Raw genomic sequence first — 14,216 nt, 5'->3', positions numbered from 1 at the left:
AAGTGGCTGTTTGCTGAAACCATGCCCGCCTAGCTCAATAGCAGTGGCAGTTTACCCATCACTTAATTATGCAGAACTGTAAGGCTAAATATTATTTAAACTGATGTGTTACCAAAAGATGTCATTTTCACAGTTGTCATAAAGGGCAAAATTAGCTATATAGACCAAAAACGCTTTTTGTACCAGGCTGTAATGCATGTGTAAAAATGTCTGTGAAGTTGGGCATTTTAACATGGGGGTCTATGGGAATTGACTCTCTTTTGGAGCCAGCCTCTAGGGGCCATTCGATGCAGTTTAAGTCAATTTTCATATTGGCTTCATAGAGATCGGATGGTTGCCACTTGGTTCCGACAACGGACCTTACAATGTGTGGTTATAGCCTCTAGGAGGATTCGTCCAGTTAAGAGTTGTTCTACCACTTATGTCACATGCAGCATAACATTTCAGACACTTTTTATGTGTTAATGATGTATGTGTGCATGTGTGTATGTTTGTGATTATAAAGCAGACAGAAGTCCATCTGAATCTCTTAAGAGGCAGCTGGGCTACAGAGACTCCACCCTCAGTACACCATTTGTCAACTATATCAAGGTAAGGGAGTCATGGTCTGTTAGAAATATGTTTACATTTGTGGGACTTCATTGGAACACAATGTATTCAATAGATTTTATCTTACCAAACTAACTTGCATTACTTTTGGTTTCAAGCAAGGTGCATGGTAGATTTTTCCAAATAATCCTAAAAGAAAAAGGAGAATACAATTTAAATGATTTATTCACTCTCATAACATTTTGTCAATCTTTATGTCTTTTTCTAATATACACACAAATCAAGTTTTTTATATACATTGTCCCTTTCTTTCATTACAATCTTGTATGATACCTAACGTTTATAAAACTTGTTCTGAAAGATTCAAATGTCCCTGAGAAAATACTTTTTGGTTTATGATCACAACATAGCTTACAACACTAGCAGTTCTGGTCCCAGCTAAAGTATTAAAATCTGTGTTTGTTTGATATGATATTCATCTTTATTCCTTGCTGTTCATTCCTCTCTTTTTTTTCTGTAACTGCCACTTTTTTCTTTCTATTTTCTTATCTTTTTTATCTCTGTCTTTTGCCAAAGATTGTTATGTGCCAGTTACTGTTAGTTAATCTGATAACACCACATTGCATCATGTAATTGGCATGGCTGTAGACAGTGTTTATTTGTGTATTAGAAGTCCCCTTGTAAAGCAGTCAGTTTCTAGAGGGACATTGTGTGTATGAGGGTTTGTATTCCCATCTGTGTGTGCGTCACCCTCTCCAACAGGCAGTGTCAGATCTGGTCAACTTTAAATTCCAGCCAATCAGGTCTTTAGTTTGTAGTCACATGATAAAGTATGCAGCTGGAGTTGATGTATTGTGTTTGTGTGCATTTGAAGGGTCGCAGTGCTGACTTTGATGAGCCCCTCAGAATAGAAGAAGACAGGAACTGGACTTCAGAAGAAACGTGAGCATTTGTCATCAGTACATTTTAATTTTATTTTACCATCCTTTTTGTTCGGATTTCGATGTCTTTGGCAATCTGTGTCTGGCTTTTTCTCTTGGGTTTGCAATTAAAGAGAGGTCCTGTGGACCATAGCCAGTATGAAAAATTCACCACCTCATTATGTTTGTCCTTACGTGTTTTTATGGCTTGTAAATTTCATTTTAGTCGTTTTTCAATTTTAGGTTTTTTGTAAGGAAAGATTAACATTTTATGAAAAATACATAAATTTGATTGCTAGTTAAATCTCACAGTATGTTGTTATGCTGTGTCCACCAGGTCAAAAGTAAATATGATCAATCAGTTAAAGGAGGCCGTGGAGATGCTACAGGATCCTAACAGGTAGATCAGCAGGCCAAAAAACCTCTGATGGTTGAACTGTTTTTAACTTTTATTTTATCAGAGACCTCCTGGTTAAATAAAGGTAAAATAAAAAATAAAAACCTTTATTTTGATTTTTAATTTTTCATTCTACCAGTTAAGCTACTGGAAGACTGAAATTTAATGGTGTTGTATTATTGCCATTCACTGCTTGAAACTTTTAAATGGCCATTAAAAAGCCATTGTTTGTATGCAGGGTTAACATGAGCTCGGCTGATCTGTCTGGTATCAAGCTCTACCCCGTGGAGATGGTTACAGTAGATGAGTCGCTCAAGTAAGTCACAACAACAATCACTCAATCATATCTGCAGATACAGGAGCAAATATTTCACTATATATGTATGAACCACTGTTAGTAATGTGTACTTTGGTGTTTATGCTTTGTTGTCTTACACTTTTGTTTTCCTGTCTTTCTGCAGTGGACAGGAGAATGATGAGGGTCAGGTAACACCAAAGGTAAAACATCAATCATGCTATATTTGTGTATATGCATGCCTGTCATCTTCAAAGTTTCACTAAAAGTAATTTTTCCTCTTGTGTTTGTGTGATTACACTGTTCTTAAAGGAAAACACCACATTTTTTTAATCTTTTACTATGTTCTTACCTCAGCTTAGACGAATCAATACATTCCTATCTGTTTTCAATGGGTGCACTTAATCTTTATACAGTGCGTTGTGAATGTGTTCGCATTTAGCCTAGCCCCATTCATTCCTTAGGATACAAACAGGGATGAATTTAGAAGCCACCAAACACTTCCATGTTTTCCCTATTTAAAGACTTATGTGAATAGTTACACGAGGAAGTATGGTGCCACAAAATAAAACGTGGCAATTTTTTTAGGCCGACAAAAAATGAGAACTATATTGTATGTCGGAAGAGCACTTTGCTTTAAACAGACTCGAACACAGTGTTTCAGTTCATTCGTTCGTCTGTTCATTGATTTATGTGGGAAATATTGTGCGGAAGTGCTGTACAAGATAAAGACGATACATGTACAGACACCAGAGAGATTATAAGGGGCATATAGGGGAGCCCACTGGGGCTGTGCATTATATTATATTACATTTCATTACATCATATTACATGGCACTCTGGAATGTTCGATTCTGATTGGACAGTGGCGACATTCCCAGGTTTATTATTCCCAGATAACATCTGCCTGAAACTAATAACAAGTCTCATGTGGGTACTGCAAGGCATCTTGACAGGTGCTGTTTAATAGTTTTAAATAAATTCAATATAAGTATGCCGAATTTTTTATAAATATAAGATTTTGTTTACAAATAATTAAACAAAATGCTCTAAATGGCTTAGAGCCAATAGGAAATGTTTTTTCCTTGCAGAAGGTGTGCTTTTCTTACAAATACTATCTATCTATCTATCTATCTATCTATCTATCTATCTATCTATCTATCTATCTATCTCTCTCTCTCTCTCTCTCTCTCTCTCTCTCTCTCTCTCTCTCTCTCTCTCTCTCTCTCTCTCTCTCTCTCTCTCTCTCTCTCTCTCTCTCTCTCTCTCTCTCTCTCTTTCTCTCTTTCTCTCTTTCTCTCTTTCTCTCTTTCTCTCTCTCTCTCTCTCTTTCTCTCTTTCTCTCTTTCTCTCTTTCTCTCTTTCTCTCTCTCTTTCTCTCTCTCTTTCTCTCTCTCTTTCTCTCTCTCTTTCTCTCTCTCTCTTTCTCTCTCTCTCTTTCTCTCTCTCTCTTCTCTCTCTCTCTCTTTCTCTCTCTCTATCTCTCTATCTCTATCTCTCTATCTCTATCTCTCTCTATTTATCTTTTATTGTAAATTTTAAATATATTCGTTATTTATTTAAACTAAGGTTCATCCAATGCAAATAAGTAACTGTAAGCATAAAGAAAGATTAAAGGGAACATTGTTCACAGGCAGTCCAGTCATGCTGGTTTTTCTGAACGTCTAGTTTATTTCCTCTTTTGACTTTTGGTGCTGTTGTAGACCGCAGTGTTCTCCAAAGTGTCTCTGAGATCAGTGGGCTATTGTTAAAGTCTCAACCAAGTGTCTCAATAACAGCACTATGACCATGTAATTTTACACACTTTTTAATTAAGTGTATCATAATTGTTATGTGTCATCATAATTAATATCAGTTAAGTTACAGATTGTTAATTGAGAGGAAGCTGCAAAGATTTAACCCTTTCACTTAAACTGTACCAAATTTAAGAAAAGTATACAGTTGCCCACTAACCGTAGCCTTTCTGATTACAGACAAGCACTACTGTGCCATGTTGTTGAAAATAATGTTGTGAAGTTGCTTTGCAGTGATCTTATCTTGTTTTGTGTGTGCTGTTGTCTTTTCTGTGTTGAGATCTTTTTTGAATAGATAAGATGTAACTCTATTGATGGAGGATTATGCAACTATATAAAACCACTGTGTTGATAGACAGTAGCCATGTTGTGACAGAGTTATTTTCAGCTGTATATATTTGCATTTAGCCTGGTAGATTGTGTCCATGGTAATGTTTTCACTGGTGTGATGTTTACTGTGGTTGGCAAGTCGTAGTGTGCTGATGTTAAGGTCAGTGATTGTCATTGAAGGCAACCCCTGGAGAATGCTGGGAGTTCCAGAGGAAGCGACAATACATTCTAGAACGGGCTCGACTCGAGGCCCAGCTCGCATGCCAGCAGTATGCTTTGCACATGGCACAACAGGTAAACCAGCAACTGTCATGGCCTATCATCCAAGCTACAGTATATGTGCACTGAGATAACTTGTACAGCTCAAGTATGGGACCTTGTTGTAACAAATGGGACTGATCTCTCAGAAATGATTCATCATTATGTGCGAGTGCATTTGCCATTTGTGTGTTTTGTGCCCAATGAACAAAGTGTTCCAGTGTGGCTGTCACACACATATATTTATTTGCGCTTTGGTGACCTCATTTTTGTTGTAACACTGTTGAAAGCAGATCATTGTATGTATGGTTGATTTTAATGGTGCTGGATGCATATCTGTGTTTTTTCAGTGTGTTTGTCAATAATTGATAGTTATGCATGTGGCAGATGCTTTTATCCAAAGTGACTTGCAGTGCATTCAAGCTATACATTTTGTCTGTATGCTTGTTCCCTGGGAATCAAATCCATTATACTTGTGTTGCTAAGGGTGTTTTTATATTTGGTTCAATCACGCACATCCGCGTTGGTCTCTGTCACATTATATTATTTGGATCTGAATCGCAGTACACTTGCATCCAGAGGCGGTCGGTGATTTCTTTTTTCGAGGGCACTCGATGCAAAGTTCGTCACAAAATGTATGTAGCACGTCATGTGTGTGGTTCGTCCTTTCAAAATATGTGTTCTGTGCATCGAGTGAACCTATGTGCATCACGTGTCTTGTCAAAATAAGTGCCTGCTGAAGATGCGTCTAAAGGGTTTAAGAAAAAAAAGACACTTGGGTTTGCCAGATACTAGCATAAGTGTGTCTTGCGTGTATTTTGTGAATGTGAGAATCTCTTTTATCATAAATGGTTTTGAAGTGTGTGCAGCAGGCACTTATTTTGACAAAACACCTGTTTAACATGACACTCCGAACACATATTTTAAATGTGCGCCCCTTGGAAGAGCAGTCACCAGTCGCCACTGCTTGCATCATCAAGCTGCAGCCATGTACCAATGTTGTTAGGCATCAGCTACGAGAAGGCATCAGAAATGGAGTTGTTCGCATCATCTTTGTTTTTTATTTAACCCTTTAGTTTTGTTGTCAAAGAATTAAAATAAAAATCCACTTGTGTCTGTCTGCTTCAAATGTACTTAAGTTATACTAAAGAAAGTGGGCAGTGTGCCGAAGTTTGTGGAGGCAAGCAGAAATGATCAGAAATTATAATTATGGCGCACCCAAGTTTGGAAAACAGTGTTCACATCATCCAAACTAATCTTTGACATCAATCAGACCTGGTTGCGCACCAAAGTGCTAGTGTGAAACCCCTCTAACATGCTGAGCTACAGTAACACAATCCATTTAACTTCCTCATGAATTCCCATTATAGGTTGGGCAGAATGAGTGTTGAGAAACATGGATTTGTCTTACCAGACAATCTAGACAAATGGTAAAGCAGCAAGAGAATGAATAAAGAAGCAAAGATAAAGAGTGATATTGAAACAGAAAACAGTGATGCTTTGTTTCAGTGTCTAAAAGACTCGAGGTGACTTATGAATGTCTTACATCATCTCAATAACGCATGACCTGTTTTTCTTACTCTTAGGGGGATGTGATTGGTGAGGAAGAATCAGAAGATAGTTCTGAGAACCAAGTTACCAAGGTAAATTTTAAAGTAACTTAATGATTCAAAGTAAAGGAACAGTTTATCCAAAAAATAAAATTATTTCCTCTCTTTGGTTCTGTGGAATCAAAAGAAGACATTTTAACAAACACCCTTTTCAATACAGTAATTCATATTAAGCTAAACATATTTTAGTGCTAAAACTGTCCCTGTGTGTTCCAGAATGAAGACAGAACCCCAGTTTGCAGTCCCACAATGACTTCTCCCTTTGGGTTAAAGCCCAGATCAGGTAAAAATTATGTTTTACTAACAAAACATGGTAACAGTATGCTGGTTGACATGAGTGACATCACACCTGAGAGGATGCTGTAGATTTTGTATGATTTCATTCCCAAAAAATAATATACTGAGCAATGCGTACAGAAAATGTTTGCGTTAAGACCTTTCCTTGGTAAACAGCTATAAAGCACACTACAGATGCACAATATTACATTCAGACTCCTTATCTATCATAAAGCTATTCATTAAGCTTAAAGGAAATCATCACCGTTTTTCGATATTTTACTATGTTTTTACTTCAACTTAGACAAATAAATACATATATTGTTTTTATGCATCCACTTAATTTTTGTACAGCGTGTTGTAAATGTGTTAGCATTTAGCCTAGCCCCATTCATTCCTTAGGATCCAAACAGGGATGAATTTAAAAGCCACCAAACACATCCATGTTTTCCCTATTTAAAGACTGTTACATGAATAGTTACACAAGTAAGTATGGTGGCACAAAATAAAACATGGCGATTTTTAAGTGGATAAAAAATGAGAACTATATTGTATGGCGGAAGAGCACTTTGTCTGCAGCACTTCGACCTCGGCGCGCAGTTAAATCATCACTCCTGACTGGTTCTCCACTTGCTTAAACATCCATTAATATTACTGCATTTTTAACCAGTTAAAAAAACACCATGTTTATTTTGTGCCACCATACTTACTTGTATAACTACTGGCTTTAAATAGGAAAAACATGGAAGTGTTTGGTTGCTTCTAAATTCATCCCTCTTTGGATCCTAAGGAATGAATGGGGCTAGGCTAAATGCTAACACATTCATGACGTGCTTTACAAAGATTAAGTGCACGCATTGAAAAATATAGGTATGTATTAATTAGTCTAAGTTGAGGTTAGAAAATAGTAAAATATTGAAAAACGTTTTCCTTTAAGGGCTTTAATGCAGTTTAGTTTGATGTAGCTTTGTATAGTTGCTTAGAAGCTGCTTGCTGCTTCTCCACTAACATCTAAGCTACATTGTTATGTGTGATCTGTTACTATATTACTAACATTAACAGCTTTATCATGGCTTCAGTCAAAAAGTCCTGCAAAGAACAATAGCAATGCTATTTGTACCAGGAGTAATAACAGCATGCTAAAAACTGGTACTGTGAAATGCTACTAACACTTATCAATGTTGTTAATACTTTCTCTTTTGTGTTGTGCTGTATTGATGTCATTTCACTTTGCATTTGCACTTTTGTTCTGTTTTTATTTGCTCTGTCTCTCCTTAATTTCCTGCTGCTTACCCGTTTTATAATGCAACTTAATGTTGCTTTGCACCCTCCCTTTTTTTTTTGAATAATTCCTAACACTTGCTTGGCTTCTCATTCTGGCACTGCCATTTATGTTGATGCCCTGCATCTAGCTTCACCCACTGTGCCCTATTTGGCTCTGCCCTATCCCCTGCCCCTTATACAGGCCCTGCAAACCGATAGTGACACGCCCACTAGTCCTGCTGAAGGAGACATGCAAAGCAGTGGTAGGTCTGCGTAATACATCGCCCTGTGCAGTTTAAATTTTGTTAGAAATTATGGCTGAATTCATCAGTGCAGTGATCATTTGGAAATTATTTTTATTGCACTTTGGCCAGCTGTATGGTTAAGTCAGAGAATCTGTCATGTTTTTAAACATTTTGATGTAGAAGGAATTAAAAGTTTTTTTAGCACCAACTGCCAATGCATTTAGTCAGGCATTAATCACTGTGTAAAGGTTTTAATGTTTTTTATGGTTTGTTATTTATTTATTTATTCTTAACGCTATTCCAGCATCTATGGCTATATTCATGGTGAAACCCAGATAATCCACACAAGTTGATCTACACACACGTTGGGGGCTATTTGCCATCCAATTCACCTAACCTGCAAGTTTTTGGCCTGTGGGAGGAAACCGGAGTGCAAAGATGTAAACGCTTCCTGAAATAACGGGAACGAAGCATTGCGTCAGTTAGCTGACGCTATGGGGGAAACTCCTGTTTACTCCGTGACTGAAGCCTATTGGTTAACGTCTGTACAAAGTACAGACCAATGACGTTTGAACCCGCGCGCGGGAGGAACGCGTCCCTATATAAGCGCGGTTCAATCGTCAGGAGCTCATTATTTATTCGACTGAAGCGCGCAGCCGAATAACACTCGTTGCGTAGACGTTTGTAGCACGGCAAGAGACGCAATGCTTCGTTCCCGTTATTTCAGGGAACCGGGGTTACGTGAGTAACCTAAGCGTTCCCTTTCAATACGGTTCACTTCGCATTGCGTCAGTTAGCTGACGCTATGGGGGAACGTAATCCCATCACGCCGTGCATACACAACGTACTGAAGTGCCTTACCGGAGAGACACTGCGTGTGGCCCTATACCCGGCATATTCACAGCTTTAAAAGCAAATGTGTAAGCACCATATAAATTGTTGACGCGCACACGGTGGGGTTTTAAACGCACCGGGGGCACATAACATAGCACAAGACGGCGAGGTACCGAGCGCGCCGCGGCTGTGCGAGATAAGTAAATTCAGAGTCACGTTGGTGAGCTCGCTGAGCGCACCGTGGTGTACACATAAAACGCATGAGCGTGCATGATTGAGCCGAGAGAACCTGCGCTCGTAGGGCAGGGACGTCTAAGCTGTACAATCTGACAACGTAGACGGCGAAGACCAGCCGGCCGCGTAGCAGATATCAAATATAGATATAGATACCCCTGTAGACCAAGTTCATGAAGAAGCCAAACTCGCACAGAGTGGGCTCTATATAGGACATAGCTCATAGAGGGGCGTGAGCCAGTGCGATGGTTTCAACGATCCATCTAAATAACCACTGTTAGCAACAGACATACGTAGTGAGTGATCTGCGAAGCTCACGAACGGCCGATCTGACTATAATATGCGGCAGAACGGTTCGTAGCGTGGGATTATACAGATACCACAATAGTGTGAACCCAGGTGCACCCTCGAGCGCATCGGGATGCATATAGGTAGTATTATAGTGCAGAGATCGGTGAGCTTTCCAAGCGCGCCGTAAATGTGTATTGACTATAAATTGCACGGGCACAGGTGAACACTTGAATACATCGTGAATGCATATAGATGAATCAGAGTGTTATAATGCACAGGCCGGCAAGATTCTCGAGCGCGCCGTCATGTGTTCTGATAATAAATTGTGCGCACACGGGTGAACTCTTCAGTGCACCGTGAATGCGTATAGATAAATCAGTGCACAGAACGCGCCGTGAATGTGTACAGATATGATTGATGAACGTAACGGTGGGCACCCAACGCACCGTGAACGTACACAGATGAACAACAATGTATGTGTCACAAAGCATAACACAGCTGTGTATACAGGTGAGCCTTCCCAAGCGCATCTTATTGTATACCAAAATGTTATAGCGTGTACATGTGAGCTTCTCTAAGCGCACGGTGGACGCATATAATTAAAAACCATATCGTGCATACAGGTGAGCTAATGGGCGCACCTTTAATGCAACAAACCTCAGTAGTGCGCGAAGCAGGGATGTCGAAGCTGTAAACTGACAACGTGGACGGCGGGGACCAGCCGGCCGTGTCACAATTGTCAAATGAGAAACCTCTAAGACCATGCCCATGCTCTAAGACAAGTGAGCATAATTGTCACGGGAGGTGATAACGTCAACGATCCATAAATAGCCTGTATTGACAGGTGCTCTAGTGAGTGATCTGTGACGCAGATGAACAGCTGATCGACTGATGTACGTCAGACGTATGTGTCATACAGGACCTTGGACAGTTCCAGAGCGCTGTGCCTCGGGCACCGTCCGCATCTGAGAAATGACAGGCTTATGAATAAAGTGAATGGCCAGCCGTAAAAGCATGGTTCGCTGTTACCGCCGCCGTCCGCATCTGAGAGATGACAGGCTTGTGAATTAAATGAATGGTCGGTCGTAAAAGCGTGGTTCGCTGTTATCACGGCCACATAGATATAGGTAGGGGAGAGAGCCGCCGTGCCTCTGTAGTGAGGAGAAAAGTGTTCCACCGGCGATTCGCGGGGGGTTTTGACTTTCAAATGTCACTAGACAGAATGGATCAGACTTTGCATAAGGACGCCTCGTGAAAGGGGTCCTAGCAGCTTGTGTCAATGTGTCATAAGGCACGTAATGTAGGTCGTGTCCCACGGATGCCATCTCCGCACGCCCATCGTAATGGGTTAATATTGGTAGTTTAAGCATGAGATGCGTATCACTCTGATTGAACATAGCTTATAAAGCGATGCAATGAGTTTATAAAGGAGATGACTCGTCAGCTTGTTCAGGGGGCGAGATCTCAGTCTGGTTCGGTAAATAATGAAACCACCGTAGATTGCCCGACCGCATTATCACAATAACACGGTCGAGAGTGCTGCAGTGCTAAATCATCCTCTTAATGTACCGTATTCACAGTACAAGGTGATTTATATGAGACAAACGGCGTTCCACGCGCCGAAGGCTGATTGCCGTCGTAAAGCGTGTTCAACCCACAGCAAATGCTGGGCTAGCTCGTATGACAGCACTTCATGCAGCCGTGTGTAACTTAAGCAAGCTTCCCGGCCGTCAGCTCGGGGCGGGACCTTTGCTTAGTCAAACTGAAGTGGACTTATGAACAGAATGCCACGATATTCAGCTTTCTGAGGCTCGTTAGAGGGGTACGTGTGCCCGTCTTAAACGAGATGCCGCGCGCGTCTGACTGTGCGCGCGCTTTAAGCTTTGAAACTTATTGTGGCGGGTAGCAAGCTCACTTGAGGTTGATATTACCCTTAATATCTCCGAGTATTGGAGCGGAGGTGTGAGCGTCTTCGGATCCGCTAATATAAATCAGCTATATGGCCGAAAAACGTCATAAACCGCTTGGCTGTAAGCCTTTGAGTGGCCGTCCGGAGAGGGCGCGATTCAAACGCTTGGAGCCATGCAAAAGTCTGAGGCTGTCCTTCCTCTAGGAAGAGAGAATAACAGCCGTAAGACCGTGCTCGTTTGCGCCATCAGCATCGTAGCGGAGAAACTGAGGTGGGCTGCGAGCGAATTTGGCAGAAAGGTGTTAGAGACACCGTACAGTCGTGGGGTGTCACAGTATATGGCCAAACCGGGGTTTTTTTCGGCAAGCGTCAATAGAATTATGGACAGCGGGCCGTGTGTGCGTATTACTGGTTGCTTGTCAGTAAGGCGATAAAGTGTTTAGAGACACCGTACAACCGTGGGTGTCAATACACAGTATAGTAAGCACGGAAATTACTCTTTTTAGAGGAATTAAATACCGTTCGCCACTATAGTGAGGTCGCATAGCCGACAGTATTACACAGTATGTTTGGATAAACAGCACACAGAAAACATTTCAGGGCAGTCCAGCCGAGGCGCGACATAACCCCTTTTCTCCCAGACAGTTTCGTTCTCTGTTGATGCAGCTGTGCTGCGGAGACCAGAGCTCAGCCGTTCAGGTGCACAAGCCTCAGTAGTGACGGTGACCGAACGGCTCACGGAGCAGGGTAGTATGTCTAGGTGGTTCAATGTCAGACTGAACCCATCGCAGAGAGGAAGTCTGCCGTGAGGCCCGCGGTTTTGCCGTTTATTAAAAAGGGCAGAAAAACCGGGTATATATATAAGAATGTACCAATATTCAGCGCACTGATATAGGATGGGACTGAATAAAGGGAGGTATTCGGGCCTCAGTATATTATAAACAAATTCGTTCTGCCTCTGATTCCGTCTAAACCAGAGAGAAATTACCAGGCAGACGAAGAATGAGCTATCTGAAGTGAGATCGGCTCAGGCCAGTAAAGCTCTATAATAAGTGTTTTAGCGCTCCAATAGAGGCGTGTCCGCCTTATCGAGCAGACGAATGAGATCGTGCCGCTCCAGGAGGGGAGGGGCATGAAGCTCTCTTATAATGAGTGTTCTTGGTGCTCCAATAGCGGCGAATCCGCCCTATCGAGCAGACGAATGAGATCGCGCCGCTCCAAGAGGGGAGGGGCATGAAGCTCTGTAATCGTAGAACACTGGACAGCTGCATTTAGAGGCAGCGAGCCGTAGTACCGCGTGCTAGGTAAGCCGTTAAGAGACCTCACCACTGTGGGGAAAGGAGCGAGGGACTCCGCGAGCGTGGAGCACGAGTGGCTGTGCTATGACAGAGACAGGGGCAGACCGCCCGTGTTTGCTTGTCGTATGCATCTATCCAGGTCTACGGTTCCCCGCTTGTTCATCTCAACAAGAGAGGAACGGCAGAGGGGAGCAGCAACACAGACAGAACAGCCATGCGTCGTGAAGGTATCACCCGATGCACTCTGGGGATTAATATATGTGCCAGAGATCTCGCCACTGAATGTGAGAGGAGCGAAGGGACTCTGTAAGCATGAACGGTTGCGGTGTGACAGAACACAGGGGGGGTTAGTCCGTGTGTGCTTGTCTATGCATCCATCTAGTCTCATGGCTCGCCGTGTGTTCATCCCGGCGAGAGAGGAACAGCAGGGGGAGCACGAAACATGGATAAGACAACCAAAGCATAAGCGCGGTCCCGGCGTGGGAGGTGCCAGACCGGTAACGCGCTCGGAGGAAATTCATAGCAGAGAGGCTCACCGAGCCGCTGTGCTGGACGCTATTACAACAGCGCCTGCTCTTTTAGCTTATAGCTTTATATTAAAAATATTGATCTTACCGGGCGGCCGCAGGGGAGACCTCGTCAGGCGTGTGTCCGCTGCACAGGGCTCGTACCACGGCAAGCGAAGGCTATCTTCGGTTCTCGGCCGGAAAGCGGCAGGGGAAGACGCTAGACCTGGACTCTGCTATCTTCGGTTCTCAGCCGGAAAACGGCAGGGGAAGACGCTAGGCCTGGACTCCGCTGCAGGGCTTTTGTCAACGGCGAGGTAAGGCTTCTTCTTTTTCTTCGGAGCAGCGAGAGGTTCGCGCTGAAGGAGAAAAAAAAATGAGCTCCTGACGATTGAACCGCGCTTATATAGGGACGCGTTCCTCCCGCGCGCGGGTTCAAACGTCATTGGTCTGTACTTTGTACAGACGTTAACCAATAGGCTTCAGTCACGGAGTAAACAGGAGTTTCCCCCATAGCGTCAGCTAACTGACGCAATGCGAAGTGAACCGTATTGAAAGGGAACCAAGCTTATACAGGGAGAACATGCCAACTCCACACAGAAAAAAATCATAAGTGAAAGCGAGAACATTGTCAAGCTAAAATTTGAGGTGGTAGAGTGGCTTTAAATGGAGCTGTGTATTTATAGAGATGCTATTTAGATAATGGCCCCATAGGGAAAATCAGACCTTCATTTAAGTGGAAACTCTTTCAGACGATGAAAACTGCCAGAAGACATACTTATTCATCATCTTACAGGAGACAGAGGAAGCAAATAAGAATGGAAAAGAGAGAGAGTGGTTTGCTAATACAAAGCGGTTGTATTGAATGTTGTATTATTTGCAAGTCCGATTTCTGATTTCTTTCATTTTGTGCTTTAAATCTTTGAAATTCTGCAGAATAGAGTTAACATATGAGGGTCTCAAAAGCCTCTAAATGCTCTTTTGGCACGTATTATATGTTCATCAAAAACTTTCGCCTCAAATCTGCTTAATCCCAGCCTCATGTCATTCAGAAATACCAGTTTTTTGGCAGAATCCATTAAGAACATGCTTAATAAATAATTATGATAAATGCTTATCTTTTTGTTTTGAAGATAAGAGATTTAGAGAACAAATCCTACAGTACAACAGTTGGTATAGTTTCCTACTCGAGGCTTAAAGGTACACGC

General features: G+C 42.0%; 1 protein-coding gene across 5 annotated transcripts in view; it reads left to right on the top strand.

Moving 5' to 3' along the window:
- The window catches only part of lrch1 (leucine-rich repeats and calponin homology (CH) domain containing 1), a 49,724-nt gene that overhangs the window by 22,602 nt on the left and 12,906 nt on the right, over window positions 1-14,216 (top strand). For 3 of the 5 annotated variants that reach the window (XM_065251595.2, XM_065251596.2, XM_065251592.2), the window contains exons 9-16: window positions 506-591; window positions 1,424-1,491; window positions 1,807-1,869; window positions 2,105-2,182; window positions 2,328-2,364; window positions 4,465-4,578; window positions 6,129-6,185; window positions 6,369-6,435. In XM_065251595.2, the coding sequence (XP_065107667.1) occupies window positions 506-591; window positions 1,424-1,491; window positions 1,807-1,869; window positions 2,105-2,182; window positions 2,328-2,364; window positions 4,465-4,578; window positions 6,129-6,185; window positions 6,369-6,435 (570 nt within the window). The remainder of the gene's footprint in view (window positions 1-505; window positions 592-1,423; window positions 1,492-1,806; window positions 1,870-2,104; window positions 2,183-2,327; window positions 2,365-4,464; window positions 4,579-6,128; window positions 6,186-6,368; window positions 6,436-14,216) is intronic. The other 2 variants (XM_065251593.2, XM_065251594.2) reach the window with 2 other exon arrangements.

Source organism: Paramisgurnus dabryanus, chromosome 15 (assembly GCF_030506205.2).
Source record: "Paramisgurnus dabryanus chromosome 15, PD_genome_1.1, whole genome shotgun sequence".
Lineage (NCBI taxonomy): Eukaryota > Metazoa > Chordata > Actinopteri > Cypriniformes > Cobitidae > Paramisgurnus > Paramisgurnus dabryanus.
The sequence above is the reverse complement of the archived record's forward strand: the minus strand, read 5'-3'. Positions and strand labels throughout refer to the sequence as shown.